At 40.1% G+C, this 19,000-nt stretch overlaps 1 protein-coding gene across 2 annotated transcripts in view; it reads left to right on the top strand.

The window, feature by feature from the left end:
• Positions 1–18,370, top strand: part of fubp3 (far upstream element (FUSE) binding protein 3) — a 62,430-nt gene extending 44,060 nt beyond the window's left edge. The window contains 9 exon segments of one of the 2 annotated variants that reach the window (NM_001007776.1): positions 2,923–3,023; positions 3,331–3,472; positions 4,701–4,861; positions 7,169–7,242; positions 9,476–9,552; positions 9,629–9,697; positions 14,918–14,989; positions 15,087–15,211; positions 17,994–18,370. In NM_001007776.1, coding sequence (NP_001007777.1) covers positions 2,923–3,023; positions 3,331–3,472; positions 4,701–4,861; positions 7,169–7,242; positions 9,476–9,552; positions 9,629–9,697; positions 14,918–14,989; positions 15,087–15,211; positions 17,994–18,002 — 830 coding nt within the window. In that variant the 3' untranslated portion in view covers positions 18,003–18,370. 2 annotated transcript variants of the gene reach the window in all.
• Positions 18,371–19,000: the final 630 nt, after the last annotated feature.

The following is a 19,000-nucleotide window of genomic DNA, read 5'->3' as shown; positions in this document are numbered from 1 at the left end:
AAGACTGTAACCAACTTGACCGATGGTAAAGAAAAAAAGTAGGTGTAACCGAATTGACTAATGGTAACATAGTACATGTAACTGACTTGACGGTAACAGAGTTGACTGTCTGTAAACGAGTAGACTGTAATGGAGTTGACTGATGCTAACAGAGTAGACAGTAACAGACTTGATGGTAACTGACTTAAGGGTAACCGTCTTGACTGATGGTAACAGTAGACGTAACCGACTTGACAGTAGCAGAGTTGACTGTAACAGTAGACTGTAACCGTCTTTACTGATGGTAACAAAGTGAACAAAACTGACTTGGCTGTTAACTGACCTGACGATAAATGACGTATCTTACTTGATGGTAACTGACTTGACTGATGGTAACAGTAGACTGTAAACGACTTGGGTGAACGACTTGACGGTAACCAAGTTGATTGACGGTAACTGACTTAATGGTAACCGACTTGACAGATGGTAACAGAATAGACTTTAACCAACTTGATGGTAACGGAGTTGACTGTAACTGACTTGACGGTAACCAATTTGACTGATGGTAAAAGAGTAGACTGTAACTAACTTGATGATTACGGACTTGGCGGTAACTGAGTAGACTGATGGTAACAAAGTAGACTGTAACCGACTTAACGTTAACTGACTTGACAGTACCCGTCTTGACTGATGGAAACAGTCAAAGTAACAAAGTAGACTGTAACCGACTTGACAATAACTGACTTGACAATAACTGACTTGATGGTAACCGACTTGACAGTAACCAAGTTGACTGGTGGTAACAGTACACTGTAACCGACTTATTGATAACCGACTTGATTGATGGTAGCAGAGTTGATTGAAGGTAACCAACTTGATGGTAACTGACTTGACTGTAGCCGACTTGATGGTAACTGAGTTGACTGTAACTGAGTTGACTGATCGTAACAGTAGACTTATCCGACTTGATGGTGACTAACTTGACGGTAACCAAGTTGATTGGTAATCGATTTGATTGTAAACGATTGACTGATTGTAACAGGTCAGTTACAGTCTACTGACTTGGCGGTAACGGAGTTGACTGATGGTAACAAAAAAGACTGTAACCGACTTGATGGTAATCGACTTGACGGTAACAGAGTTGACTGTTAGTAACTGAGTAGACTAATCTAGATGACTGGTAACAGAGTAGACCGTAACAGACTTGACGGTAACAACTTCTCTGTATCTGACTTGATGGTAAGCATCTTGACTCATTTTAACAAAAGACGTAAGCGACTTGATGGTAACTGACTAGCAGAGTTGACGGTCAGTAACCAAGTAGACTGTAACCGAGTTGACCGATGGTAAAAGAGCTGACTATTACCGACTTGACTGAAGGTAACCGTCTTGACTGATGGTAACTGACTTGACGGTAACAGAGTTGACTGCTGGTAACTGTAGACTGTAACAGCCTTTGGTGACTAATTTGACGATAAATAAGTTGATTGACGGTAACTGACTTGATGGTAACCAACTTGACAGTAACCGAGTTGACTGGTGGTAACAGTAGACTGTAACAGACTTGATAACCGACTTGACCGATGCTAGCAGAGTTGATTGACGGCAACTGACTTGACTGTAACCGAGTTGATGGTAACTGACTTGACTGTAACAGAGTTGACTGATGGTAACAGTAGACTGTAACTGCCTTGATGGTGACCAATTTGACTATAACCAAGTTGATTGACAGTAACTGACTTGATGGTAACCGACTTGACGGTAACTGACTTGACAGTAACCAAGTTGACTGGTGGTAACAGTATACTAACTGACTTGATTGATGGTAGCAGAGTTGATTGACAGTAACTGGCTTGATAGTAACTGACTTGACTGTAACAGAGTTGACTGATGGTAACAGTAGACTGTAACTGCCTTGATGGTGACCAGTTTGACTATAACCAAGTTGATTGACAGTAACTGACTTGATGGTAACCGACTTGACGGTAACTGACTTGACAGTGACCAAGTTGACTGGTGGTAACAGTAGACTAACCGACTTGATTGATGGTAGCAGAGTTGATTGACAGTAACTGACTTGATAGTAACTGACTTGACTGTAACCAAGTTGACTGTTGCTAACCGTAGACTGTAACCAACTTGACTGTAACCATCTTGATTTGATGGTAATCGACTTGATGGTAACCGATTAACTGATGGTAATAGAGTTGACTAACCAAGTTGACTGATGGTAACAGAGTAGATGGTTCCCGATTTGACTGATAGTAAAAGAGTAGACTGTAACTGACTTGACGGTAACCGACTTGACTAACTCGATGGTAACCAACTTGACAGTAACTGACTTGACAGTAACCAAGATGACTGGTGGTAACAGTAGACCGTAACAGACTTGATAACCGACTTGACTGATACGAGCAGAGTTGATTGACTGTAACTGACTTGACTGTAACCATCTTGACTTGATGGTAACCGATTAACTGATGGTAATGGAGTTGACTAACCAAGTTGACTGATGGTAACCGAGTAGATGGTTCCCGATTTGACTGATAGTAAAAGAGTAGACTGTAACTGACTTGACGGTAACCGACTTGACTAACTCGATGGTAACCAACTTGACAGTAACTGACTTGACAGTAACCAAGATGACTGGTGGTAACAGTAGACCGTAACAGACTTGATAACCGACTTGACTGATACGAGCAGAGTTGATTGACTGTAACTGACTTGACTGTAACCATCTTGACTTGATGGTAACCGATTAACTGATGGTAATGGAGTTGACTAACCAAGTTGACTGATGGTAACCGAGTAGACTGTAACTGGGTAACCTCAACAATACACTGGGCAAATTGACTCCATTATGGTTATGTTCGTGGCTGTTTTTGTCCCATTGAGGTTTATTGCTCTTCACTCTGATCTCATATCCTAATGTGTGTGTTTCAGATGATGGCATCAGTCCGGACCGGGTGGCTCAAGTCATGGGTCAGCCAGAGCGGTGTCAGCACGCGGTTCACCTCATCAATGAGCTGGTGCAGACGGCACAGGTAACAGCTCTGCTTGTATCTTTAGTGAAGTTCAGTGAACTTTAGCTGTGTGTCCTCATGACAGATTCTGCTCACCATCTTAAAACTCTGCTGCTCTTCTTAACTAGAAGATCATCATTACTAAAGTGAAATCAGCAACATAAAAATCGCTGACAAAATCTAAGTAGACATTTACAACTTTTTAAGAGTTGAAAGGATGGAGGTGTAGGTGATGTAAATGTGATCTGCTAGTAAAAGTAAAGTGTGTGTGTGTGTTTGAGAGTCCGACATATGATGCTCAGTGTGTGTATGTGTGTGTGTTTTGCAGGAGCGTGATGGTTTTGGGGGTCCGCTCGGGCCCCGGGGTCGTGGCAGGGGTCGTGGAGACTGGAACATCGGCACTCCTGGAGGCCTGCAGGAGGTCACCTACACAATACCGGCTGATAAATGCGGCCTGGTCATCGGAAAAGGTCAGAACATTCTTCACATCTACAGCTACAGTTTTTCCTTTCCGATACGCACGAGTATTGAACTAATAACTGAGTGTGTATCTGTAGGAACAGTTGTGTATACTACTACTTCTCGCCCTGTATAAATTCACAGAATTGATTTACAGTGTGCTTCAGGCCCTGTCCACACTAACTCTGGTGTTTTCAACACGGCTGGGTTCACAATAAACGTGAAAGACGGAAATAAGGCAAAATTTCGAACATTTGCAGCAAACGCATCACATACTTTGTGTCTTTCACCCACTGGATGATAGTTCGCCTCTGTTCTCACATTTGCAATCTGTGTTTATGTGCTTTACGAAGGCTATAAACGGTGTATATGTTCAATTGGAGCCCAGTAGATCCAGCAGCTCTGTGAGTTCACTCCTCCAGAAACTGTACCCGGATGGTGGAGGCTTTCAGTGGTGCTTTGTGTCGGCAAGAGGATTCCTCCTCGGACACCAACAAGAGGAAAATAAATGGAATGGAGTGTTACTCTCCGCTCAGAGGAATGGACTCTGGGCTTGCGGTATTAAGCAAAGCTTGCAGGCATAAGTCATTTAAAAAGATGATATCAGATTGGTTTATGGCTTTAAATATCGGGAATACTGCAGAAATTCTGGCTATCGGTATCACAGAGCATTTCCGATACTATTATCAGTATGAGAACAACCCTATCTACAGCCACAAAACAACAGTTCACTTGATTTATAGAGAGCATGAGGAGTTTCATGTTTGGTGTGTATTTATTTATTTATTTATTTATTTATTTATTTATTAAATACACTGAAAACATCCCAGCTGTTCAAACATCCATGCAACTGTTTGAGTCTGTCATTTAAAATGCAATTAAGAAAGTCATTGAAAAGTCCTGTCAGAAACGCTCTGAAGGTGTGTGTGTGTATGTGTTTTTGTGACATATCAGGACACAATCTGTATAATGACATGGGTATGACACAGGCATTACAAAAAGGGGGTGAAATATGGGGACATTGGTGACGTCCTCGTTTCTCAAAATGCTTATAAATCCCACAGGATGAGTTTGATCAGAGTAAAGCTGCACACAGTCTTCTGTGATGGTTGGGTTTAGGGGTGGGGTGAGGGCAATACAATATACGGTTTGGACAGTATAGAATGAATGGAAACCTATGTAATGTCCCCACTTTTAACAAAAACAAACGTGTGTGTGTGTGTGTGTGTGTGTGTTCAGGTGGAGAGACCATAAAGAACATCAACCAGCAGTCCGGCGCTCATGTGGAGCTGCAGAGAAACCCTCCGCCCAACACCGACCCCAATGTGCGCATTTTCTCCATCCGCGGATCCCCTCAGCAGATGGAGATGGCCAGACAGCTGATTGACGACAAGATCGGGGTGCGCACGCTTTCATTCCTCACACACACACACACACACACACACACACTAGAAGTATACTACCATTTACACTACATGCTTGATTCTGATTGGCTGATGCTCACTCTAAGATTGGCATCATGGATGTGCAGCCGACAAATCTGCAGCAACTGTGTGATGCTATCATGACAATATGGAGCAAAATCTCTGAGGAACATTTCCAGTCGCTGAATTATTAGTTATTTCACAGCTACAACATTCACACCAGAACACAACTGAAGTCTTTGGAGGAGATTCTTAACATACAATATTATTCATTTATTTTATTTTCTGCTTAGTCCCCTTATTAATCTGTGGTCGCCACAGCGGAATGAACCGCCAACTTATTCAGCATATGTTCTATGCAGCGGATGCTCTTCCGGCTGCCATCCATCTCATATACACATATTCACACTCATACACTACGGACAATTTAGCCTACCTAATTCCCCTATACCACAAGTGTTTGGACTTGTGGGGGAAACCAGAGCACCCGGAGGAAACCCACGCCAACACCTGGAGAACATGCAAACTCCACACAGAATGTCAACTGACCCAGCCGGGGCTCGAACTTGCAACCTTCTTGCTGTGAGGCGATTGTGTTACCCACTGTAAAATCAGCTGTTGTGCCGGAGACCAGATGAGGAGAGCAATAATCCCTTGCGGGATGCTGGATTATTAGACTATAAGGCACAGCTGAGGTGTATTATTTTCTAATAGTTCAACAGCTTGTCGTTTGTTATTCCTTACTTTGGACATGCCTCAACCAATCAGAATCAATTACCGGACACCAAAGATGGTGATTTCTGACATTTGCATTGTTTGTGATGCTTATTTCACCGCTACAACGGTCAAAAATCACATCAGAATATTCAATAGTTGGTTCATTGAGTTATGTAATGTAATAATTAATGATGGGCTGCCTTTATTAATTTCTAGAGCCTGCATTGTTCTTTATGATTTTAACTTCTTATTGATTTATTTGCAAATAATACAGATGAATGTCAAATGCAGAACATTAACATAAACATAACATTAAAATCAAAATAATAATGTCATGTAAATGTAAACGCATTTAATTAAGAAATGTTAATTGGTAAAAACAAAATGCATACGAAGTGTAGAAATGAGTTTCAAGACTATTTTCAATTGTTCAAATTCTAAGATCTACAAAAATAGCCAAAATTGCAAAATTGCCCAATAAACTCGCATTTGTAAAATTTTTGAAAATTAATTCTAAATACAAATAATTACAAGTACCTTTTTTCTCTATCTATTTACTATTTTTCACAACCTTATACAGAGCTTACATCTCAGTTTTCTGCCTTTTTTTTCTTAAAACTGCCAGATTGTTATTGCCACAATAATTTATTAATCGATGCATTTATTTATAAATTAAATTGAAATTAGTTTAATTAAATTTAGTTTAGTTTATTTCAATTAAAATTAAATAATAAATTAAAATTAAATTAACATAAAAATGAAATAAAATACAATAAAAATATTTAAAATTTAATTAAAATAAAATAAAAAATAATTAATGAAAATGAAATTAACATAACATAATAAAAAATACAATAAAATAGTTAATTAAATTTAATAAAATTTTAATTAATTAAAATAAATTAAATTAATTAAAATTAACATACCATAACAATAAAATAAAATACAATAAAAAAATTAATGGTTGAAATTTAATTTTTAAAAATTGAATTAAAAATAACATAACACAGACCTATACAAGGCTTACATCAGTTTTTTATTACCACAATTATTTACTAATTAATAAATTTATTTATAAATTTATTAAATTGAAATTAGTTTAATTAAATTTAGTTTAATTTATTTAAATTAAAATTTAATATTAAATTAAAATTTCATTAACACAACATAACAATTAAAATACAATAAAAATAGTTAAAATTAAATTAACATAAAATAAATTTAATTAAAATAAAATTAACATAAAAATAGTTAATTAAATTGAATAAAATTTAAATTAATTAAAATAAATTAAATTAATAAAAATTACATAACAATAAAATACAGAAATGCAATAAAAAAATTATAAAGTTAAATATTTTTTTCTAATTAGAATAAATCAAAATAAATTGAATTAAACTGAATATAATACAGACCTATACAAGGCTTACTTCTCAGTTTTCTGCCTTTTTTCCCTAAACTGCCAGATTGTTATTGAGGCTTTGTAATCTGCATAACATGAAGAGTTAATTTCTTCCAGAGTTGTTGTGTTTGTCAATCTTACTGACGGTGTTTTACTTTCTGCAGGCGTCTGGAATGGGAGGAAACAGCAGTTTTGGACTCAGTCCTTTCACTCAAGGACCTGCGACTCCTCATCAGAAGTGAGCAAAGTTTATTTCTTCTGTCTGCCGTCTCAGATTACCAGAGATCATGAGCTGAGCAGAATGTAGAGTTTCTCTCGAGGGTTTTTTTTTGTTTTGTTTAGAAAGTTGTCATGCTAACGGTTTCATTTGGAGGAAACAAGACGGAGGAGGTGCATTTGAAAACAGTGATGAAACATTGCATCTCGCATTTAGCATGTACAGTGAAGTCAGAATTATCCCCCCCCCCCCCCCCTGAATTTTATTTTTTATATTTCCCAAATGATGTTGAACAGATTCAGGAAATGTTCACAGTGTGTCTGATAATATTTCTTCTTCTGGAGAAAGTCTTATTTGTTTTATTTCTGCTAGAATAAAAGCAGTTTTTAATTGTTTTAAAGCCATTTTAAGCTCAATATTATTAGCCTCTTTATATTTTCCCCATAGTCTCCAGAACAAACCATCGTTATACAATAATTTGCCTAATCACCCTAACTTTACCCTAATTACCCTAGTGAAGCCTTTAAATGTCACTTTAAGCTGTATAGAAGTGTCTTGAAGAATATCTAGTCTAATATTATTTACTGTCATCATGACAAAGAGGAAATAAATCGGATATTAGAGATGAGTTATTAACACTATTATGATTAGACATGTGTTGGAGAAATCTATTGGAGGTGTCAGTATGGTTTTGAACACTACAGTATATACTATAAATTACTGTAGTGTATTTTGATGTGTGTGTGTGTCTAACAGAGGCTGCAATATCTGCTGCCAGATCCATCATCAGCAGTTACTCCTTACCTTGCACTTTAGTGTTTACATACATTATTATTTATTTAGGACATACGCCTTCACATTCTGATTCCAATGCCTCAATATTAAATAGTTAAAATGACTATAATTAAATGAAATAGTCTTAATAATTAAGTATGATGTGTTCTAGGAGTGTACTTGCATTATGATAATATTATATGGCATTCTGGCATTGTATACAGGGTGTCCGCAGGGTCTTAAGCAGGTCGCACAACAGAAGCGCCGCTCGACGCTGCGACACGGCGCGTACATGACAATTTAAAGTATCGCACATCAGACGCGCACATTCGAATGAAATTTAACATGAAACTAATCAGATGGCGCTCTGTGGCGCGGCTGAAAAATGAACTGCGTCCTGAGCCGTGAACGGGCGCCGCCGCATTGCGGCGCCGGTGTGTGTATCCTGATAGAAACCTATGTTAAGAATTCTAAAATACATGGCGCTGGGCGGCGCTTCTGGTGTGCGACCTGCTTTAAAGTCTTAAATTCACAGAAATGTTGTGGCCTTAATTTTGAACCAGTCTTTATTTTAAAAGTTGACCGACACCCATCCAATCACCAAACGATCTATCTAAATAATTTGTAAATATATTTAGGTCTTTTATTGCAAAGAGATGTTGATTTCACCACAGCTGTTAGACATTTTACTGCAGATTGCTTTAATTAAATTATTCAGAGTCGCTGGAATTGTTATTTTGGGGGTCACAAGCTGAAAAGTTTGGGCACCCCTGCTATAGAAAAGTCATAATGCTTGATTGAATATGATTTGCTCTTCAGTGTTCGAACTCGCAGCAGTGAAAACTGGACTGACACTGTTTCAATTCACTATAATCTTGTATGTGAAGCTGCTTTGACACAATCTACATTGTGAAAGCGCTATAGAGTCTGTGCTATAGCCTAGTGCAGGGGTGTTAAACTCAATTCCTGGAGGGCCAAAGCCCTGCACAGTTTAGTTCCAACCCTGCTCCAACACACTTACCTGTAGGTTTCAAACAAGCCTGAAGGACTCAATGAGTTTGATCAGGTGTGTTTAATCAGGGTTGGAACTAAACTGTGCAGAGCTGCGGCCCTCCAGGAATTGAGTTTGACACCTGTGGCCTAGTGGTTAGTGTGCCAACATATGGTGCAGGGCGTCCCGAGTTCAAATTCTGGCTCAAGGACATTTCCCTACCCACCACCCCTCTTCCCCTACCTCTCTCTCTTTCTCTCTTTAACTTCGCGTCCTGTCTTAATAGTGTCTTATCTAATAAAGGCAAAAAGGCCAAAACTAAATCTTTAAAAAATAATAAAAATAAAGATTAATTGAACTGAATAATGTCAAATATTTGTAAAGTTTGTTTTTTGCCATGATAGCGCCAGAGAAGCTGAAATGGCAGTGAACTCTAATCTCTCGCTCTCCATCTCTCTGTGTGTGTGTGTGTGTGTGTGTGTGTGTCAGTGGGCCGCAGACGTTCATGACCGGAGGTTGGGGCACCACCTATCAGACGTGGCAGCCTCAGAGTCAGCAGGACCCCAGTGAGTGTGTGTTTCTGTGTTTTTCCTGCATCTTCTGTCTTCAGCATTAAAACGTGAGCTTTTACTGCTGTTTCAGGTCACAACGGCTCTCAGAGCGGACAGATGGACTACTCCAAAGCCTGGGAGCAGTATTATAAGAAGCTAGGTGAGCATCTGAATCTCTGCTGAGAGCCTCTGATTTGCCTGAATTACAGTCCTGCCGTGCTCATCTCTTACTTTCACACACTTTAAGCGCACTGGAGCTTGCTGTTGTTGTTTTACTATTGAAATAAAAGCCACAGAGGAACTTTTAGCAGATCAGCAGGAGCTCGGATAAAACACTCGGGCTCTTTCTGGGATTTGTGCCTTTTTACTAAAATACTGAAATGAGTGGGAAATGGGAAAATAGTTGCTGGTTACTTTGTGCTGGAACAGGGCTGTGTGGAAAATTCTAAGTCTGTATTGATTTTGGCTGAAAACTATTCTGAAAGATCAAATGATTATAAAACAATTGTCATATCCCGTCCCCCTTTCAGCTCCTACATCAGTGTTGCTCAACTGGCGGGAACATTTTCAGTGTGTCGCAGAGTGTGTGGTCAAAACAAACAAGAAAGGTTTAATTGTTAACCTATTTTGCTTATATAAGACTTTTATTTTGAAATGCGCGAGCGACAACTGTACCGTTTGACATGTGAAATTTCATTTAATTATTGCAACAAAAATGACGAAGCTGAAGTACGACCCCGAATATGTAAAGTATGGATTTACATCAGTGTTTCCTCTAGGATTTTTCCAGCATGGGCGCAGTATTCAGTCGAGATCGCATTCATGTAATAGCCTGCGAGCATGTCAATCTCTGCTTGAGCGCCAATTTCCTCTGTTCGTGCACAAAACTTCTTGTGCGCCCTCAAATATATCCGCTGCTCAAGTGCAGATTTTCTTGTGCGCCCTAAAATAAACGCTGCTGAAGTGTGATTGAGTGTGTTTATGTAGTGAGTATGTCTCCAACATTTATTAGGAATATTTATGAATGTCTTTGATTGACTTGCGGAGCCGACTACTGCATCAATGCGTCCTGAAGTAAAGTGAAACGGCTATAAACTCCAGCAAGATAAAGTCAATATATGCAGCGCCACAGACCTTCATCTCTAAATAAAGTATAATTATGGAAACTGTGTTCATCGTAACTGAAAGCTACGCCGTGTTTGCTGGTCTCACGCATCAGTCAGTCAGTCAGCACGTCACCTTAAAGGGTTAAACAGAACCCACAGCACTACTACACTCACAGAAAAAGTTTGCGCTGTCATAATTCACTCACCTTTTATTAAGTTTTCGGTGCGTTTTTTTAACCCGCTATTTAAAAAACGAAAAAGTGGGTCTCGGGAACATTTTCAGTGGGTCGCGGGAACGTATTCAGTCGGTCGCAGAGTGTGCGGTCAAAAAAACAACAAGAAAGGTTTAATTGTTAACCTATTTTGCTTATATAAGACTTTTACTTTGAAATGCGCGAGCGACAACTGTACAGTTTAACATGTGAAATTTCATTTAATTATTGCAACAAAAATGACGAAGCTGAAGTACGACCCCGAATATGTAAAGTATGGATTTACATCAGTGTTTCCTGTAGGATTTTTCCAGCATGGGCGCGGTATTCAGTCGAGATTGCATTCATGTAATAGCCTGCGAGCATGTCAATCTCTGCTTGTGCACCAATTTCCTCTGTTCGTGCACAAAACTTCTTGTGCGCCCTCAAATATATCCGCTGCTCAAGTGCAGATTTTCTTGTGCGCCCTCAAATAAACGCTGCTGAAGTGTGATTGAGTGCGTTTATGTAGTGAGTATGTTTCCAACATTTATTAGGAATATTTATGAATGTCTTTGATTGACTTGCGGAGCCGACTACAGCATCAATGCGTCCTGAAGTAAAGTGAAACGGCTGTAAACTCCAGCAAGATAAAGTCATTATATGCAGCGCCACAGACCTTCATCTCTAAATAAAGTATAATTATGGAAACTGAGTTCATCATAACTGAAAGCTACGCCGTGTTTGCTGGTATCACGCATCATTCAGTCAGTCAGCACGTCACCTTAAAGGGTTAAACAGAACCCACAGCACTACTACACTCACAGAAAAAGTTTGCGCTGTTATAATTCACTCATCTTTAAGTTTTCGGTGAGTGTTTTTAACCCGCTATTTAAAAAACGAAAAAGTGGGTCTCGGGAACATTTTCAGTGGGTCGCGGGAACGTATTCAGTCGGTCGCAGAGTGTGCGGTAAAAAAAAAACAAGAAAGGTTTAATTGTTAACCTATTTTGCTTATATAAGACTTTTATTTTGAAATGCACGAGCGACAACTGTACCGTTTAACATGTGAAATTTCATTTAATTATTGCAACAAAAATGCCGAAGCTGAAGTACGACCCCGAATATGTAAAGTATGGATTTACATCAGTGTTTCCTGTAGGATTTTTCCAGCATTGGCGCAGTATTCAGTCGAGATTGCATTCATGTAATAGCCTGCGAGCATGTCAATCTCTGCTTGAGCGCCAATTTCCTCTGTTCATGCACAAAACTTCTTGCGCGCCCTCAAATATATCCGCTGCTCTAATGCAGATTTTCTTGTGCGCCCTCAAATAAACGCTGCTGAAGTGTGATTGAGTGCGTTTATGTAGCGAGTATGTCTCCAACATTTATTAGGAATATTTATGAATGTCTTTGATTGACTTGCGGAGCGGACCGCGGCATCAATGCGTCCTGAATTAAAGTGAAACGGCTGTAAACTCCAGCAAGATAAAGTCATTATATGCAGCGCCACAGACCTTCATCTCTAAATAAAGTATAATTATGGAAACTGTGTTCATCATAACTGAAAGCTACGCCGTGTTTGCTGGTATCACGCATCAGTCATTCAGTCAGCACGTCACCTTAAAGGGTTAAACAGAACGCACAGCACTACTACGCTCACAGAAAAAGTTTGCGCTGTTATAATTCACTCACCTTTAAGTTTTCGGTGAGTGTTTTTAACCCGCTATTTAAAAAACGAAAAAGTGGGTCTCTGGAACATTTTCAGTGGGTCGCGGGAACGTATTCAGTCGGTTGCAGAGTGTGCGGTCAAAAAAAAACAAAGGTTTAATTGTTAACCTATTTTGCTTATATAAGACTTTTATTTTGAAATGCGCGAGCAACAACTGTACCGTTGAACATTTGAAATTTCATTTAATTATTGCAACAAAAATGACGAAGCTGAAGTACGACCCCGAATATGTCAAGTATGGATTTGCATCAGTGTTTCCTCTAGGATTTTTCCAGCATGGGCGCAGTATTCAGTCGAGATTGCATTCATGTAATAGCCTGCGAGCATGTCAATCTCTGCTTGAGCGCCAATTTCCTCTGTTCGTGCACAAAACTTCTTGCGCGCCCTCAAATATATCCGCTGCTCAAGTGCAGATTTTCTTGTGCGCCCTCAAATAAACGCTGCTGAAGTGTGATTGAGTGCGTTTATGTAGTGAGTATGTCTCCAACATTTATTAGGAGTATTTATGAATGTCTTTGATTGACTTGCGGAGCCGACTACGGCATCAATGCGTCCTGAAGTAAAGTGAAACGGCTGTAAACTCCAGCAAGATAAAGTCATTATATGCAGCGCCACAGACCTTCATCTCTAAATAATGTATAATTATGGAAACTGAGTTCATCATAACTGAAAGCTACGCCGTGTTTGCTGGTATCACGCATCAGTCAGTCAGCACGTCCCCTTAAAGGGTTAAACAGAACCAACAGCACTACTACGCTCACAGAAAAAGTTTGCGCTGTTATAATTCACTCACCTTTTAATACGTTTTCAGTGCGTTTTTTTTAACCCGCTATTTAAAAAACGAAAAAGTGGGTCTCGGGAACATTTTCAGTGGGTCGCGGGAACGTATTCAGTCTGTCGCAGAGTGTGTGGTCAAAAAAACAACAACAAATGTTTCATTTTTAAGTTATTTTGCTTATATAAGACTTTTATTTTGAAATGCGCGAGCGACAACTGTACCGTTTAACATGTGAAATTTTGTTTAATTATAGCAACAAATATGTCGAAGCACAAGTACCACGCCCAATATGTAAAGTATGGATTTACATATATATTTACGACAAACAAGGCTTAAAAGCTCAGTGTGTCATACGTAGTGATGTGCTCTCACAAGAGCACTTTTAGAAACAAAACATTTGTCGTTTTTACTCTGTAATATTTCCATATTTTGACACATTTTGTTAAACGACAGCAGTAAAATAGTGTTTATTTGTAAGTCTTGGTGATTTTCTTATGATTTATCGGTCACTGCTTGTGTATGTTAACAAATAAATACAAATGAATTATAATTCCTAATATTACATTATAGTTCCTAAAAATTTGGGCCGCGGGTTGATGACCATGTAAAAATGTGGGTCCCATGGCCAAACCAGTTGAGAACTCAGTTGAGAAATGGTCAAATGCATGCAAATCTGCATGTAAACCTGCAGTGCTCAGTGATTCAATCACACAAATGCTTGATTGTTATTGATTAGCATAAAGAATCCCGAGTGGAAATGCATGTGTAGCAGTATACTGGATCCATGCAGCTCTTAAAGTGACAGTGCGCTATATTCCTGCTGCAGTCTGTGTTTATAAATTCACTTATTGTTTGATTAAACTAATGTCGAGAGGATCACGTGTTTATGATTGATCACAGCTGGTCCTGCATTATTCCATTTAGGATTGACCAATCAGATGATTCCTAATCCACTGTAAACACCCTCAGCTCCATATCACAGCCATCTTCATTTTGAGGAATCCCCCCTTCCACCCCTGCTCCTCCTCCTTTCCTAGATGGGTGGCCCAGTGGTTCGCACTGTTGCCTCACAGCAAGAACATCACTGGTTCTAGTCCTTACCAAGCCAGCTGACGTTTCTGCGCTGAGTTTACACGTTCTCCCCGTGCTCACGTGGGTTTCCCAGGGTTCCTCCCACCATCCAAAAGCATGCAACATAAGTTAATCGACTAATCCAAATCAGCACATAGACATGCTGCTAGTCAGTAGTTCTCTCTGAAGAGCGATCACTATGTGTGATGCTAAACAAGCTTTATATTCAATCCTCAGATAAGTGTGAACTCTTGAAAAGACTGTTGCGGTGTTTAATGTTTGCTCTTGGTTTCCCCTTCTGCTGTGGAATGAGAGCTGTGAGATTGACATGCAAAGGTTTATTAGAGAGCTCAGTTACAAAAGTCATTCAAGATGGATGCATTAATAGCTGCCCGTGTGTAAATGAACACATGAATGCGTTTATTATTTTCCTGGCCGCTATGATTCAGGTGTGTGTGTGTGTGTGTGTGTGTGTGTGTTTACTGGTGTTTTGTCGTTTGCAGGTCAGCAGAACCAGGGCCAGAGCAGCGGCCCCGACTACAGCAAAGCCTGGGAGGAGTATTACAAGAAGCAGAGTAAGAGCTGCCGTCCTGCTGCATCGGTCAGTCAGTGTGAACAGACCCTCAGTGCTCACGCTTCTGTCTCTCTGTGTGTGTGTGTGTGTGTGTGCAGCTCAGGCAGCCGGACCGGGCTCTCAGCAGAGTTCTCCTCCAGACTACAGCGCCGCCTGGGTGGAGTATTACAGACAGCAGGGAGCTTATTACGGCCAGGGACAAACACAGGCCCCCGGCCTCCCGGTACAAACACACTATACACACACATACACACAATTCAAACCTACACTCACAGTACACACAAACACAGACTCCTGGTACACACACACTATAGACTCACACTACACACAAACACAGGCCCTCTGCCTTACGGTACAAACGCACTATACACACACTATACAAACATACACTCACAGTACACACAAACACAGACTCCTGGTACACACACACACACACACACTGTAGACTCACACTACACTCAAACACAGGCCCTCTGCCTTACGGTACAAACGCACTATACACACACTATACAAACATACACTCACAGTACACACAAACACAGACTCCTGGTACACACACACACACACACACTGTAGACTCACACTACACTCAAACACAGGCCCTCGGCCTTCCGGTACAAACACACTATACACACACTACACAAACATACACTCACAGTACCCACAAACACAGACTCCTGGTATACACACACACACACACACACTGTAGACTCACACTACACACAAACACAGGCCCTCGGCCTTACGGTACAAACGCACTATACACACACACACACACACACACACGCTATACAAACATACACTCACAGTACACACAAACACAGACTCCTGGTATACACACACACACACTGTAGACTCACACTACACTCAAACACAGGCCCTCGGCCTTACGGTACAAACGCACTATACATACAAACATACACTCTACAGACACACTATACACTCAAACATACATTCACACTACACACAAACACAGGCTCCCGGTACACATACACATACACACTACACACTCAAACATACACTCACAGTACATACAAACAAAGGCTCCCAGCCTACCGGTACACACACACTATACACACACACACACACACTATACACTACACACACACACACACTATACACGCAATATACACTACACACACCATACACACACTACATACTCAAACATAGTGATAGTTTACACAAACACAGGCCCCCAGCCTCCCTGTGCACATACACACACAATAGACACGTTATACACACAAACGGCTCACCGGTCAGGTATACATCCGCGCTAAAATATAGTGCTGAAAGTCATCATAGCTTGCGTAGAACAGACCCAGCTCCCAACCCAACATTGAGAATAGATTAGTGCAGCACGTTAATGCCGATAACGGCGGTAACTACTACAACACACACACACACACACACACACACACACATTTTGTAACATTACAAAGATTTGACTATTTTTTTAAATGATGCCGCTCTTTTTTTTTTTTTTTTTTTTTTTTGCCCTCTGTGAATCCTGAAAAATAAAATGCATCACCTATTATCATAAATAAGTGATTTCTTAAAGCCGATGATCAGAAATCAGGATGTTAGAGGATGATGGACACTGCAGTAATGATGCTGGAACATTTGCTGTTTAAATGTTGCACTATATCAGTTGGTGTCAAATTCCTGGAGGGCCGCAGCTCTGCACAGTTTAGTTCCAACCCTGATTAAACACACCTGATCAAACTCATTGAGTCCTCCAGGCTTGTTTGAAACCTACAGGTGAAGCTGCGGTCACACTAGAGTTTGTGTGTGCGAGTTTTTGTCGTGCGGCTCTGTGTAAAGGGGCGGGATTAAACAAGATTATTAGAGATTATAAAAGCGAGTGATTGCTCCATGTTTTACATTTCTGTGCAGAGAGGTCTTGTTTTGATTCTCGATTGGTCTCACGCAGTCAAGAGATGCGATTTCGCAGGTCAGAGTTCACCAAGCTTGAACTTTACACCACATCGACCTGCCAAACTTAACGCATGTCCCTGCGTTTCCCTATTCGCGCGAGTATGAATGGAAGTCTGTGGGAAAAAAAAGTCGAGTGTGAACGCAGCTTAAGGCCCCGTTTACACTAATTGTTTTAGTTTGGAAATGCATAAGTTTGGCTACGGTTACGACATCCGTTCACACTACGCCGGAGTTTTCAAGCGCTGAAATCAGAGCGTTTTGTAAACACTGGAGAGGCTGTTTCATTCTGAAGCGCTGCTGCTCCGTCTCAGTGTGGATGAGGGAAAACAGAGACATCTGGAAACGGAGGCGGGGCTGCTGAGATTCGCTAGCTGATTGGGGCTTTTGTGTCATTGTGTATCCTTCCCTTATTGGTCAAGCCCCTATCACATGACTATAACACATGGCTTTAACGCTACCGGGAGACAGCAGACCAGCCTTCACTGTAAACAACAACATGCACACAGAAATGAGAGCGCTGTTTGCACTGTTGTCTGTTTTAGACGCCATTGTGCAGTTATTCATTTGTTACGTTTAGTAACTCGACCTCGTCGTCTGTCCACAAAAACACCTCTCTTGCTTTCTTTGCCATCGCATTCATTGTTCAACCGGCGTTTGTTGACTAACAACAACCAAATGGCGAGCGAGACGCATGCTTCCTGTTTATACTAGAACACTCATGCCCAGAGTGCGCACATGGTCACGTGATACACGCTTTTGGTGGCGTAGTGTGGACGGAGATATGTTCAGAAACACTAGTGTGGACGCGGATCGTTTTTGATCTAAAACAACATTTTAAAACTAAAACGCACTAGTGTAAACGGGGCCTCAGTGTGTTGGAGCAGGATTAGAACTAAACTGTGCAGAGCTGCGGCCCTCCAGGAATTGAGTTTGACAACCTTGCACTATATCTTCCAGAGGAAATTCTAAAATGTCTATATTTCTCTATTTCTGAGTCTTGATGTGCATTTGCGTGTGTGTGTGTTTGCGTGTGTTTGCGTGTGTGTGCGTGTTGTCTGTCTCTCCCGCAGGATCATTAAATGAGCAGCAGCGGTGGCGACTCCAGACCCTTTAGTTGAAGATTTTTGAATCACTGCGAGGAGGAGAACAGACCTTTTGTAACAGAGGTTTCTAGATTTGCAACGCCTTGAAGACTTTTACTTTTTTTCTTAGTGAGAAACACTAGCTGTAGAATGACTTGTATGATTTAAACAGAGAACTATTTCTAAAAAAAAAAAAATCAGGACATCCAATTGTTACTAAATAACTTGTGTACACCATTATCCGAACGGGGGGCGTTTTCTTTTTTTTTTCCGGGACGAGTCGGTTTGTTTTCTATTCTTCCTTTTTAATTCGTACGATATATATATATAGAGATGTATATCGGCAAACGAACCCGGAGTGTGTGTGCGTGTGTGGGCGTTTCATCGAGCGATCGCGCAATATAATCTCTTATTTTTCTAGTTCTGTTGCAATAAAACGATGGGGGCGTGGCTTAGCAGTCTTGAATTCGTTATCGTTTCGTTCGTTTCGGTTTCTTCTCGTCATGAAATGTTTTAAGAATGTGTACAAAATGTGTTTCCTTTTTGGGTTTGTTTCTCTTACATAAAGCATTTTAATTGATTCAGTGCGATAATAATGAAAAACTGTGATGTTTTTGTTACAGAAATATATGCTTCTTTTGTTACACGCGTCATGATGATGATGATGATGATGATGATGGTGGTGATGATGATGTAATTCCTCATGTACTTTGTATTCTGTTTTCAGTGTCGTTTTATTGTACTCTGGTTAAGAAAAAGGTGCAATATCTTATTTCATAATTTTTTTGAAACAAAGATGGACTCTCTAATATTTTGACAGACGTTTAACGTGTAGATCTTAGCTATTTTTTTTAGATGATAATTTTATATGACCGTGATTATTATTATTCTTTTTTTTTGCCAGGGAAAGGGTGGTCTTGCGTATCGTGAGGTTGTTTTTTGCCTTTGCTCTCTTGTAAAACTATGTATGTATGCGCAGATACTTGACTAAATAC

Source organism: Danio rerio, chromosome 5 (assembly GCF_049306965.1).
Source record: "Danio rerio strain Tuebingen ecotype United States chromosome 5, GRCz12tu, whole genome shotgun sequence".
Classification (NCBI taxonomy): Eukaryota; Metazoa; Chordata; class Actinopteri; order Cypriniformes; family Danionidae; genus Danio; species Danio rerio.
Note: the sequence above shows the minus strand (reverse complement) of the source record. Positions and strands in the feature narration are given on the sequence as shown.